The sequence below is a fragment of the Periophthalmus magnuspinnatus genome, chromosome 17 (assembly GCF_009829125.3).
Source record: "Periophthalmus magnuspinnatus isolate fPerMag1 chromosome 17, fPerMag1.2.pri, whole genome shotgun sequence".
NCBI lineage: Eukaryota > Metazoa > Chordata > Actinopteri > Gobiiformes > Gobiidae > Periophthalmus > Periophthalmus magnuspinnatus.
Window position 1 is genome coordinate 3,414,102 of NC_047142.1, and position 13,249 is coordinate 3,427,350.

General features: G+C 42.1%; 1 protein-coding gene across 2 annotated transcripts in view; it reads left to right on the forward strand.

Moving 5' to 3' along the window:
• Window positions 1-3,971, forward strand: part of LOC117385697 (BTB/POZ domain-containing protein KCTD1) — a 32,350-nt gene extending 28,379 nt beyond the window's left edge. For both annotated transcript variants that reach the window (XM_033983007.2, XM_033983006.2), the window contains exon 5: window positions 2,857-3,971. In XM_033983007.2, coding sequence (XP_033838898.1) covers window positions 2,857-3,021 — 165 coding nt within the window. In that variant the 3' untranslated portion in view covers window positions 3,022-3,971. The remainder of the gene's footprint in view (window positions 1-2,856) is intronic.
• The last annotated feature ends 9,278 nt before the right edge of the window (window positions 3,972-13,249 follow it).

A 13,249-nucleotide genomic window follows, 5' to 3' on the forward strand; every position in this document is an offset into this window, starting at 1 on the left:
AATTAGCCAACAAAAACCATAAAACGTAATGAACGAGTTGTAGCATTAAGGATTTCCAACTTTCACACATCTTTTACATTAAGTTAACTCTAGAAAAAGTACTTTTACATAAGAAAAACTCTGGTAATAGTACTTTAAAAGAAATAAACGCAACCCATTTCTACCCACCTTTGATTAGAAGGGACATGGCAGTACAAAATTAGTATTAGTAGCAGTATAAATACAACTATATACAGTAAAGCTGCATAAAAAAGAAAGAGAGAAGATTTGCGTCCTGCTGAAACTTCTTTTTTAGTCATTTTCATCTCACAAAAACCGTGCCATTTAACCAGCCATAACGCCACTGTACCGTTCTCAACTTTGACTTCGCCGTACTCGTACTTTATTCGGACATTGTACAAACTTGTTTATCTTTACAACTCACCCCCACGAGGAAAACAGATGGAGCTTGAGTGCGATTATAAACTCCTATAGTGGCTGCTGTGGGGCGTTGCCACTATAGACCATCTCAAAGGGCGATAATTGTGCACTTCACAAATGGAGAAATCTTCCATCAAGGTGGATCGTCACATGAATGTGCGGACCGAGGGGGAAGAGGCTGACAACATGAGGAAGTGAGCAATTTGGGATGCAATAGACACAAGATGGTGCCCTTGAGTGTTTAGCGGGGTTCAAATCAATGCTCCATTTTAGAATCAAACCCATACTTTTGATTGACAACTCTGGCAACCAAAACAGCCGTCTCATTTTCTTGCAGATTTTCCGGTCGGGATGTGTCAATATTGCATTTACGCGATTACATATTGAAACCCCGCTAATTCATTGATGACACAAACCTCCGACTCGCGTGAATAAATGAACGTAAATGTGCATGTAAGACGGGATTTAGCAGCGATTTGGCCTATGTCTCCATCGGAGCAAGTCAAAATCTAACACACACAAACAACGAGGTTTTTAAAGTGTGTGCGGGAGTCGTGGAGAGCGAGCAAGAGACTGAGCACACTCCCTGGCAGGTTGTCCCCAGGCAGGCCCATAATCCTGTTTGGATATTAAAGCTCGCCGCCGGTGGATGCTGTATCTGCCGCTAATGGAGGCAAGGCGTTTTTTTTTTTTTTGCGAGAGAGAGAAGGAGAGAGAAGGAAGGGGGGAGAGCTGCCAGCAGTAGAGGGACCTTTGTAGTTTTGGCGGAGGCTTGGGCCTGAGGGGATCTGAAAGGGGTAGAGGAGTGAGAGAGAGAAAGAGAGGGAGAAAGAAGGGGTTGGTTGGTTGGTAAGGGTTTGGAGGGGGGGGGTGGGGGCGACTGCCGAGCGGCCCAGACCAAGCCAAATGGCGGGGAGAAAGCCCCGGCGAGTCCCTGGGGGCTCTTTGATGGAATGTGATCCTACAGCCCTCCAGGTTACGTCTGTGGATGTCTGCGAGGCTCCAACCGCACACAACCGCACAATACGCAACCCAGAAAACAATGAAAATAAGGGTGGAAAAGCCGTAGCAAAACACAATAAAAAAGTCTGATCCAAATTCTCATCACAGACCGTATGCTGTAGCAGTCCCAAAGCTATTTCTAATGCTAGACTCCAACTCGGCAGGGCAAAACTAACCAGACAAACTGTCAAATTCGCTGGCCTCCCGGTGGTATACAAAAGGTTAGAGGCCGGCATTAATGTTTAAGCATCGCATTATATGGTGACTGCAGATGCCAGGAGATTATGCAGCATCTGGGTGGTGTGTAAAATGACTGAACAGACCCAAAACTGAATGTGTGTGTGTGTACAGTGTCAAAAGGCCTCACACCTGTTCTCATCAGGACTCATTAGCGTAAGAATCTACCCCTGCACCTGTCCAATGGATAAGTATATCAGCACGAACGCGACGGCTTCAACAGCTTCAAACACAATCGCAATGACAGACCGAACTGTTAAATAATTACGTGATGCAATTTGGTTTGGAGAATGAACGGAGACGCTCAAGAGAGTCTTTGCGTTGCATTATTCATAGACTCATAGACACATGGCGAGAAGGTGCGAGTTCACTAACCGCACCTGTACTTGGGTCGACTGAAGCGTCCGGCCACATCACTCGCGCGCTACTCGTGAAAAGCCCACATGATACAATGGCGCTATGCATCGGTCCAAAGCGGGATCACACTGCCAGTCTTTGAAATGGATGGGTTTGACCTCTTAGCGTCTGGTGTAACTGCAAAACGCATAAAAGTACGAAGATACACACCGCCTGACCGCTGCACAAAGCTTCTCCAGCTCATCCCAAAGATTCTCAATGGGGTTAAGGTCTGGACTCTGTGGTGGACGATCCATGTGTGAAAATGACGTCTCATGCTCCTGATCCACTCTGTCACAATTTGAGCCTGATGAATCCTGGCATTATCATCTTGGAATACGCCCCGTGTCATCAGGGAAGAAAAAAATCCATTGATGGAATAACCTGGTCATTCAGTATATTCAGGTGTCAGCTGACCTCATTCTGCTGAACCTAGACCGGACCAACTGCACCAACCCCAACCGGTTTGCTTAGTTAAATCCAGGTGGCGACTTTTTTTTTGGCCACACAGTTTAGTTTGTTACAGTTTTCAGTATCGTGATTCTGAAATTCTTGTACATTATGGGCTACACGGGGTCGCAACCTCTTAAGTTAGCTTGTAAATTAGCTCGAAACTTAGCAAGAAAAGGAAAGTGGTAAGAGATTTCACCACTGTGCCTGTGTCAAATGTACTTCGTCACCTCTAGCTGTTCGAGAGGACATTTGAGTCGAACGGCTGGCAGCTTTGGCTAACAGCTACAGAAGTACTTTTACTCCCTGCATCCAAAAGTCCTTCACTCACATATCCTTCTTTCCTTCCAGGTGCTAGAGCGTCTGCAGCAGCGGGGCTTCGAGATCGCCGGTTCTTGCGGCGGAGGCGTGGACTCCTCCCAGTTCAGCGAGTACGTCCTGAGGCGGGAGCTGCGGAGGACGAGTCACCGAGGAGCGCTCAATTCAAACAGGATAAAGCAGGAGCAGCTGGACTAGAGGCCTCCCACACACTAGGAGGTGCTAGACTTTTTACTTGTGGTGACTGAACGGCACTACCGAGTTTTGTGGACTATTTACTTTTCCGAGTTCTGTTTTTTTTGCCATGAGAAGAAATTGTTTTGGCATTTGTGATTGTCTAACCCCCTTAAAAACGAAACGCTGGATCCCAAATAAAGATTGTTTAAGCCTACATTAGGTTAAATGAGTTCCTATGTTACCCCTTTAAATTAAAATCGCATTGAATTATATCGTAGTATGTTGCTTAACTTGTCACCACTGAACTGAATTACACGCACTGGCCAATATCTTTATTTTTCGGTCCCACACAAGAGCTTTTTTTCAACATATTGTAAAGTTGTACCAATGAAGTGTTTGAAGACGATATTGATTTTCATTTCCACATCTCACCCAAAGATTTAGTTTAAAAAGTCAAATCTTGTCGTACGGGGATTTGACTTTCTCGGTTGAATTGGATAGCACTACTGTAAATGTTTCCACCACTGTAAATGTGTTTGTGATTTTTACATTGAATCTTTTTTAAAGGAGAACATGTTGCCTCAGACTGGACTGAAAAGATTGAAAGCTTATTGTACTACCCACTTTTAGTCACTTTCGCATTAAGATATGAAGTTGCTGATAAAGTATTTCTTGACTGACCCTCCTACGCTCCTTAAATTTAAGTTTAGAGGAATGTAGCAAAATTTAAGTCGAAAACATTTCATTTGAAGTTGTTCTGGTGTCATTCATGTTGGAACTGTATCCTGACTTGATCGTGCACCTGTTGAGTCCAAAAAATTTGAACGAAACATTATCCAAAGTAAACTTCCTGATTCCCTTGTGTAGTGTTTTTGAAAAGAAACTTTTGACTTGACTTTGTAAAGTTTAACAATTATATTGCACTTGTCTCATAATATTACCAAGCCGCATACAATAAATACATTTTCCAGAAAAAAAAAGTCCTGTTTTGTTTCTGTTCTTTCAAATATTCTATCAGGTCATCCAAAAAATATATATATTATAAACCAATTTTTATGCTTGGGATTTGTAGCAAGGTATCCAAAGTACTTTACATGCTTATATTTTTACTCTGAGCAGCTTGCATCTCCACAAACCTGACTCTCATTTGTCCTAGGGGCTTAATCCTGCTTGTTTCAAAGGAAATGTTGTTCCTGTGGTCAAAATCTTTCACAGTATTCCATAAAACATATTTATCCACAGAGAATTTCTTAAAGTAGGGCTTAAATTGTTTTGTTTTTTTTCCATGTAATCAGACGGGTGACGTGCATCTCCACAAACCTGACTCTCATTTGACCTGCTTGTTTCCATGGAAATATTGTAACTGTGGCCAAAATATTTCACATTACGGCATAAAACAAATATATCTACGGAAAATTTCCCAAAAGTCGAGTTTTATTTCTTTAATTTCCATAGAATCCTACAGGTGACGTGCATCTTGAGGAAGTTACACACTCTACGTTTAAAGTTTCACTCCGGAAAAGCACCTGGACGTCTGAGGGATTACACAGACGCCCGAGATTTAGGATTTAGGACGCAGATTGACTAAAACAACAGTGTCCTAACTTAAGGATTTGTTCTGGTGCATCACTGAACACGGGGCATTCTTTACTTAGTTATACTGAACAGAGTCGACTTCTCTCGCCCGTCCTGTCAGTTGTGCTTCCACATTTCCCTGCAGGCTTAAAATCTAAAGTGAAATCCCACACAGAGCCTTGTCGTCCTGCCTCCATCGCTTTTGGCACAATCTCCACTTTCTTTGGCTATCTACAGTTTGTGCTATATGTCTCCCTTTCAGGCCTCTTTGCCCTAGATTCCCTTTTGACTGACTGTTATTCTCATAGGCCAGAGGTGCAACTGTGAGTGCAGCGCTTCACAAATGCTTTGCTTTCAATCATGCATTCGAATGAGAATAGGGGTTTGTTGAGAACAGTGTGGCAGTTAGCAGCAGTTAGCATCAGTTAGCATCAGTTAGCATCATCCTGCCACACTGATCCATTGTTTACAGAGCTATAACTGGTCATTTATAAATCTTTTTCGGACGTTTTCTGTCAATGAAGTGCACTCTGTATTAAAGCCCCTCCCAGAAAACTACAGGTAGCTTGATTTAGCTCCCTGATTGGCTCGTATTCTGACTCCTCCCTCTAGAAGTCAACAGCGACCACCCACCCTGTGGTTGCGTAACAAAATTTCACATTAATTTTTCTCATAGACCTTCCAAAAAAAAAAAGAATATTAAAAGTTTGAAAGCTTGCTCGAGGATAATCAAGTAACTAATGACCACCAATCTGTTTCTGAAACTTTATAAACTAAGTTAAGTTATTAAAACATTTTGCAGAATCTTGCATTTTAAACAGCCTTTTTGGACTTAAAACAGCCGCGTTATGGATATTCGTTAGCATGTAGCTGGTTAGCTTCCGCAATGCTATTAATACGCAATTAGTATTTGAATTTTTCGAAAAGTCTTTGGGTAAATCCATCTATCCGTTTTCTTCCGCTTATTATCTGCAGTCTGAGCAGGGACTCCCAGACTTCCCTCACCCCAGACACGTCCTTCAGCTCCTCCAGTGGGACCCCATGGTGTTTCCAGGCCAGTCTTTGGGAAAAATTCACGGCAAATGTACGTCTGGAACCTGAGCACACAGTCACTGGAGGAACGATCAAGTTTGTGATGCTATGAAAAGCTAACTTCAGGATAATATCAGCATATAACGTGTTTAACTTTAAGAAACATGCTAATAAAGGGTTAGCTGAAATATTGGGACATAGGTTACTTGTCTTGCTGCTAATTCTTGGCTTGCCAGTTAGCTTTAGCATTAGCCTGATGCAACAAAGAGATGCTGTGTCGCGGTCACTGCAGGAACAATCAAGTTGTTTGTGATGCTATGAAAAGCTAACTTCGGGCTAATATCGTCATTTATCGCGCATAACTTTTAAGAAACATGCTAATAAAGGTTTAGCTTAAATGCTGGGACATAGGTTGCTTGTTTGTCAGTTAGCTTTAGCATTCTGCTGATGCAACAAAGCGATGCTACGTCAAAAACAGATCGATGGAGCCCAAATGATATTCTCTTGTTCTGATAAGTAAGTTTAAAATTGCATATTTATTGTTGACTAAAGCTGTAGTATTGAAACTCAAGCTTAATTATAGGCGTAACGTTAGCATTGTAGCGTATTTTCAGAATTGTAGCTTTAGCTTACTCTAAATTGCTAGTCTCAAAGGTAAAGCAACGGTTTCGGTGCAATGAAAGTAGCTGAAAATAGATATTAGGCTATTAAGACCTTCCTTTATCCAATAGATTTAATATTCAGCCAAATTACAGAATCTTTGGGGGTAAAATTTATTCCAGAGGTGTTTGTCCGAGACTTGAGAAAACAAAAGAGCAAGCTTGAATTTCTGAGGTACTTTTTGTGCAACCTTTGTGATTTGTAAGTTGTTTGACCTGTGGGGCAGCCCGACTATAATGAGCTCCTATCCAGCCCCATCTCTTTGCATTTCCTGAATTGAGCCCAACTTAAAAAGGAATTAGAAATATCCTGCTCTGAGGACACAGCCTTTCGGAGGAAAAAGATGAATGGCATTAAGAAACTTGACTTGCAGTGCTTTTTTTTCCTTTTTTTTTTCGCAGGGAGCAATTTGCGGCGCTGCTCTCCGATCTCGTGTAGCCGCGCTGTGATCAAGTCTCTTCACTGTCTTTCTCTGGTGATTATTTCGACTCATCAGAAGTCAGGAGTGAAGCCAGGGGATAGTGGCGGACATCTTTTTTTTTCTCTCCGCGGGGCCTGCTTACTCACCACTCCAGTGAAGGTCAGTGGATGGACTCGTTCACCTCCTCCTTCAAATCACCAGCCTGCTGCTCGACTGTTCGGCTAATGAGTGCCCGAGCTAAACACACTTATTATTACAGCGCATTGACTTTGTACTCGGGACCTCATTCTCTGCTGCAGTTTGCCTTTGTTGATCTGTAGGTAATGTTCTCCACTCGAGGTGCCTCCTACCTTTATTGAAAAAGCCCGGCAGCCATTTTATGCCAGCTAGATAATTATAAACGTAACCCGTGGCGAAAAAGCAAAACACAACTCCCACATCCCTCTCTTTCTCTCAGCCTCCCTCGCTCCTCTCCTCCCTCAGCCTCAGGAGCTGATTTCAAATTTTCAAAGATATCTCATAGTGAGACCGGGCAAGATTGAAGGCTCATAAATATCTTTATTATAATATAATGGCCACATATTTCTGGCCATTATTTCTACTGGAAAAATTAGTTCGTTCGCGTGATGAATTCTCTACACTATGTGGGCTGTAAATGTCCCTGGATGGACAATCACAAAAGGATAATATCTCAAATAGGACACCGGCTCTAAAATAATGTGTCAGCGTCTATGGCAGAGGTGGAGAAAATGGTACTGTTGAAAAAAATAAAATGAGTCTGTACTTGTGACACATTATGGCGGTAATTAGAGCAGATCAACTTTACTTTAAGTTTGAAACTGATGTAAAAAAAAATAAAAAATCACAATTTCAAGGCAGCAAAGTTGATTAAAAAGTTGTGTGGATTAGTTTTTGTTAAAGAAAGTACTCATTAACTGATTTCTGTCTACAGTGGTCCCTGGTTTATCGCAGGGGTTATGTTCAATAGGCGAAGTATCAGCTTTATTATTTACAATTATGTAATGTAAAACCCCTCACCACACACTTTATACACTTTTCTCACACAGACATTAACATTTCCTCATATTTCTCTCTTGTTTAAACTCTCTCAAAGTTCAAACCTTCGTAGATTTAAAAAAAAAATAAACACACTATTACAGAATGAAACCACGTTATTTTCCTCCTTCTTTATTCCGTAATGGCGCCCCCTACAGCCGCGTAACTTGTACGTTCCTTCAGCGTGTCCAGAAGTCCATCTTTTTCTGCGATGGTTAGCGTCTTCCTCGACCTTTTGGGTGCGACCCCAGGCGTCTTTGTCGGTGCAGAACGTTTCATCGACATTGCGGTTTTTGTCGGGGAGGAAACTTGCAAAATAACGAACAATAGTCGAAATCTGCGAAGTAGTCAGCTTTATTTTTTACAATTATTACCGTAGTTTCCGGAGTATACATCACACCAGCCAAAAAAAAGCATAATAATGAAGAAAAACATATATTTCACAATCACATCTGAGTATCCCCGGCCTCACCACACACTTTATACACTTTTCTCACACAGACATTAACATTTTCTCACATTTCTCTCTTGTTTAATTCATTATTAGTGACTCGCGTGTATTTCACAGTTCCTCTGACCGCGCCTCTTCGTCCTGGCGTCGCGTTATATAAGTAGTTGTGTAGTTTTTATTAAAGAAATTACTTATTAACTGTGATTTCTGTCTCTTGTAACCTCTCGAGCTGCATTTTAAAGACCAGCGCAATATCCCAAACAGGCACTTTTGCGGCACGTGTCTCTCAAATGCGTACGATATCTGTTTGGTCCATGCTTTTCTCTAATTGGTTAATCCAGCTGTCAATCATGCGCACCGGAAATCAACAGGACACCGATCTAAACCGAAATGTCCCTGGTTCTCGCTGACGCTCACAGAATCACACAGAGCAACAACACAAATTAGAACTGCAGTGGAATTTCTAATAGTCAAAACCTTAAAAAATATAAAGTCAATAGAGAATCAAACTTGACTTGAATCAAAAAGTCAGATTTATTGAATCAGTCGTGCACGATTGTCAAGGAGCTGTCGTCCCTGAAAGTGTCGTCTTGTCTTCAGCAGATAAATGAACATACGTACAGTCTATTTATACCATCAAAATAATCATACACGTTTTAATCTAGTCCCAGTGACTCCAGGCGGCTGGACACATCGTCTTTTACGCTAACAAACCAGATATGCCCGTGCGTAACAACAGATATTATCACGAAAATTAGGTCGAAGAGATAGATAACGTTACATATCAATACACGTAAGGATTTAGGCAAAGAACTTTTATAAATCTGATCATCGAAACTGCTGTAACGTTTACTTTACTGTCTTTAAACTCGCAATATAGTTCAAATATGGTTCAAAATTGGTTCCTATGTGCAATGGACAATAGCTCCGCCTTTGTACTTTATTACAGATACGGAAATTAAATAAATCATCAGCTATTTAACTCCTTTCATTCTGTAAAAATGCAGTTTTCACGTATCTTAATGAGTCAATCTTTTAGACAATGTTGAGTTAATATGCAACAGACTGGCCTCCAAATGTGCGCCGTGCTCCAAGTGGTGAACAGGATGTACTGCACCATGCAAAAAAAAAAACTGCTGTGCTGCTTTTCATTGTTTATTTATCAGGCAGGCCTTGAGTTATGGTGCGCTAGCAGTGAGGAATTTTAGACCGGACTACGGTGGCTGCGGGCCCCTTTGGCATACACTGTACACTGAGAGGGAATCATTTATATTCTACTCCAGAGGTAACAGAAGAACATGAGATTGGGAAACTGCTCAAACACCACTCTGCCTTGTGAAGCTTAAGGCACCGAAAAGTCAAGTTTTTTTCTTCACTTCTTTTTTGGAGCATAGTTGAACAAGTTGTGTTCTCTTTTTCTGCTAGTTTCGCCACCAATCTTACATGCATTACATATTATACAACATTTATGGACGCTGCGTGGATCCGCGGAGGTCTGATGGAATGTTTAGTGTGGATTTCCACAGCAGCAGCGAAATCTCTGGCTTTTGAAAGCTAGCCGTAAACGCCGCGTAGGGGCTGCATTGTAACCTGCTACGAAAAAGAAGGCCACGAGGCATTTTAAGGCACCGAGATAATTGCGAATGTATCCTTCGGCGGTCGACTAAACCCTACCCCCACGTACTTTCTCCACCATTCAAGCCTCCAGTTTGCGCCGTCCAGTTTAGAATTAATAACGGCTACCTGGCTATGATTAAAAGGTCTCAGCTGGTCTGCATTGCTCACCGGTATCGCGCTGGTCTTCACGTGGTTAGACCTGCATGTTCCCGCTAATGATTCGGGGAGCTTGCCATTCGAAGGGCCACCCATCCATCATAGCGGTTAAGGCCAGCGGCTTTATTATAATACAGAGGACAGACATGCTCAGAGGCGATGTGGGACACAATAGAGGTCTTTCAACAGACCTATAAATACATGATCTGTCAGAGAGTGGCTGTCCTGAGGGCTCTCTCAGCTCTATGCAAGCCCCGCGGTCGGCCATCACTTATGCTAAGATATGCACCGCCCCTGAGGCTAAAGGCTAAGGCTCAGTTCATTTCAGCCCCTCATCAACCACCACCGTTCGACCTTCCAGCTATGGAGAATAAATAAGAGCGGGATCGGAGCGAGAGGGGGGGGGGGGAAAGTGATTCATTATGATAGAAAGCTTAGCAAAACAAACAAATGGAAAGGAGTGCAAACAAAGCGTGGAATGGCGCGAGGATTTGGGAAAGTGCTGACCCGGACAGGTTGAAGTATTGTCGTTTCTGGACGTTGCAAAGCGAGCGAAGTCAAGCGACGTGAAAGGTGACCAAAAAGTACATTAGCAAAGCATAGCGCCATTTATCAGACTATAGGTTAAACGTTAGCTATGGATGTGAACGCCGGATCGATGACGCAGGAAGCGATGGATCCGCGACCTTTGCTAAATCAAACATTAGTCACAGCATCGGACGACGGGAGGAAGACGGCTTACTCAGACGCTAATGCTAAAGCAGTATGAAGAGCGTGGCATATTTTGAGTGCGAAATGCTAATCCTCTTGCTAATTAAAAGCGCAACCTCTACTTGAGAAACATCTATGCACTAATGTGTATAAATATAATGAATTTCTATACATTTTTAAGATCCGTCTGCCCGTGCTCATCCCATATTTGTTATTTAAACATAATGTCGTCTTCCCCCTTCTCTGCCACAGTCTCCTCCTGTCCTCTCAACATATCTCAGGTAAGAATCTCCTTCCAACATTGCCTCCGAGCCAAGATCAGCAATCTGGGACTCGGGTGTGTACTTTTCGGAGATTAGTGCGGATGGGGAGGCTGTTGCATGTTGGAATAATAAACAGGTGAACACTTAACTCGGCATAATTTCGTATCTGTAATATATTAAAATGATATTCTTCCTTCGGGGTGAGAACCAGCAGCGGATTATGTCCAAGGTACGCTGAGTGGAAACCCAATGACAAATCCCGCTACGACCGTGATCGCCTGTGCCTCAGTGGCCGACAACATGGCCGTTCCCAATGATGTACTAATTTTTGCGTTCGGACTGGCAGAACAGGGCAGAGCATTACTTTTCGGGTGGGTTGTCATCCAGAAAAATATGTCAAAATCAAAGACCTACACATTAATATTCAGTTATTGTGTTTATTTAACCACGTTTATCCAACCAGAACAACTCAACAGTCGACCTGGGATAACAAAATGATAAACGCCGCCACAGTTCTCTCAAATAATATTGGCAACTTTGTGTTTGGAGAGCTTTGGAGAGGTTCCAACCCCAAATATAGCAAAGGGTAAAGGTTTACTTCACTGATCTTTGTACATAAATTTGTCATCTGCATTTGACCTGCTTCATTGCCGCTGGGTCAAAGCAGAGACAGCCCCAGCTACAGATCCTCAAGGGAATTCAGCACCAGATCTGCAGCTAGGACCATTTTAGTTGGAGAATTTTGCCTATTGTGCATGTTTTGTGTTATTTATGGTGAATTTTGGACAAGATACATTTTGGTTAAGACCATTTTACTTGGAGAATTTTGCCTATTGTGCCTGTTTTGTGTTATTTATGGCAAATTTTGGACAAGATACATTTTGGTTAGGACCATCTTACCTGGAGAATTTTGTTTTTTGTGCATGTTTTGTGTTATTTATGGTGAATTTTGGACAAGATACATTTTAGTTAAGACCATTTTACTTGGAGAATTTTGCCTATTGTGCATGTTTTGTGTTATTTATGGCAAATTTTGGACCAGATACATTTTAGTTAAGACCATTTTACTTGGACAATTTTACCTATTGTGCCTGTTTTGTGTTATTTATGGTGACTTTTGGACAAAATACATTTTAGTTTAGACCATTTTACTTGGAGAATTTTACCTATTGTGCGTGTTTTGTGTTATTTATGGTGAATTTTGGACAAGATACATTTTGGTTAGGACCATTTTACCTGGAGAATTTTGTTTATTGTGCATGTTTTGTGTTATTTATGGTGAATTTTGGACAAGATACATTTTGGTTAGGACCATCTTACCTGGAGAATTTTACCTATTGTGCGTGTTTTGTGTTATTTCTACGGCGAATTTTGGACGAGATACATTTTTGGATTGGCTAAATGGCAACACATTCACTTAATTTTCATTTCTCGACGTCTTTCTCTTGTAAAATCCTTGGAATATTTTCTCTATCTTTGACTCGCAGGTCAGTCCAGACAATGTGCCAATAACCACGACTTCGTTAAGATCTTTTTTTGTTTTGTTTTTTACTGAGAAAAAGCAACTTCGTCAAGGGTGCCAGCTAGGTAACATGTAAACATCTTACTTGTCAACATGTTCACCCCGAGTTCATCCAAATTTGATCCAAAAACTCTCCAGATGCACTCGCTCCTTCCAAAGTCTTGCCAGGCTGGTATCATGGAATCCCCGAGCTCTAGGACGATGGAAGTTCGTGACCTAGCGGGTTGGGAGGACAAGCGGCTGGTGCTCTCAGCTTCTAAACCCATGCATAAACAACAACTGCCCCAGCACCACCCCGCTAGCTCTACCACCCCTCCCTCGCAGACTTCTTCTACACTTTCTCAATCCACCCCCTCCCGTCAAGATGTCTCCTTGCCACAGCTGCTGCCTGCTAGCTTCGCCTACAGCTTTCAGGAGGCTTCCCAAGTTCCTTACTCGTCTTAGCCCCGCAGCCAAGAGGGAAAAGCAGCGCGAATGGAGGGAAAATAAAACTTGAGGCGCACCACGCAAGGCCATCTGGGTAATCTTGTTCAAAAGGCTTGAGGTGATAGCTGCAATTTACACACGCAGAAAAAAAAAAAAACCAAGAGACCTCATTTCCATACCTACCAGCCTCAAGGAGATTAAATTGAATAAACTAAGAATTAGAAAAGGAATTACAGTAAAACCAATACGGAATATTCAACATTAGTACATGTTTGTCCTTGGATATCTGTGTACGCTTATTTTTATTTTCAAGATTCGCTTTGAAAGACACATGGTGACACAGACAAGCGACGACGCCA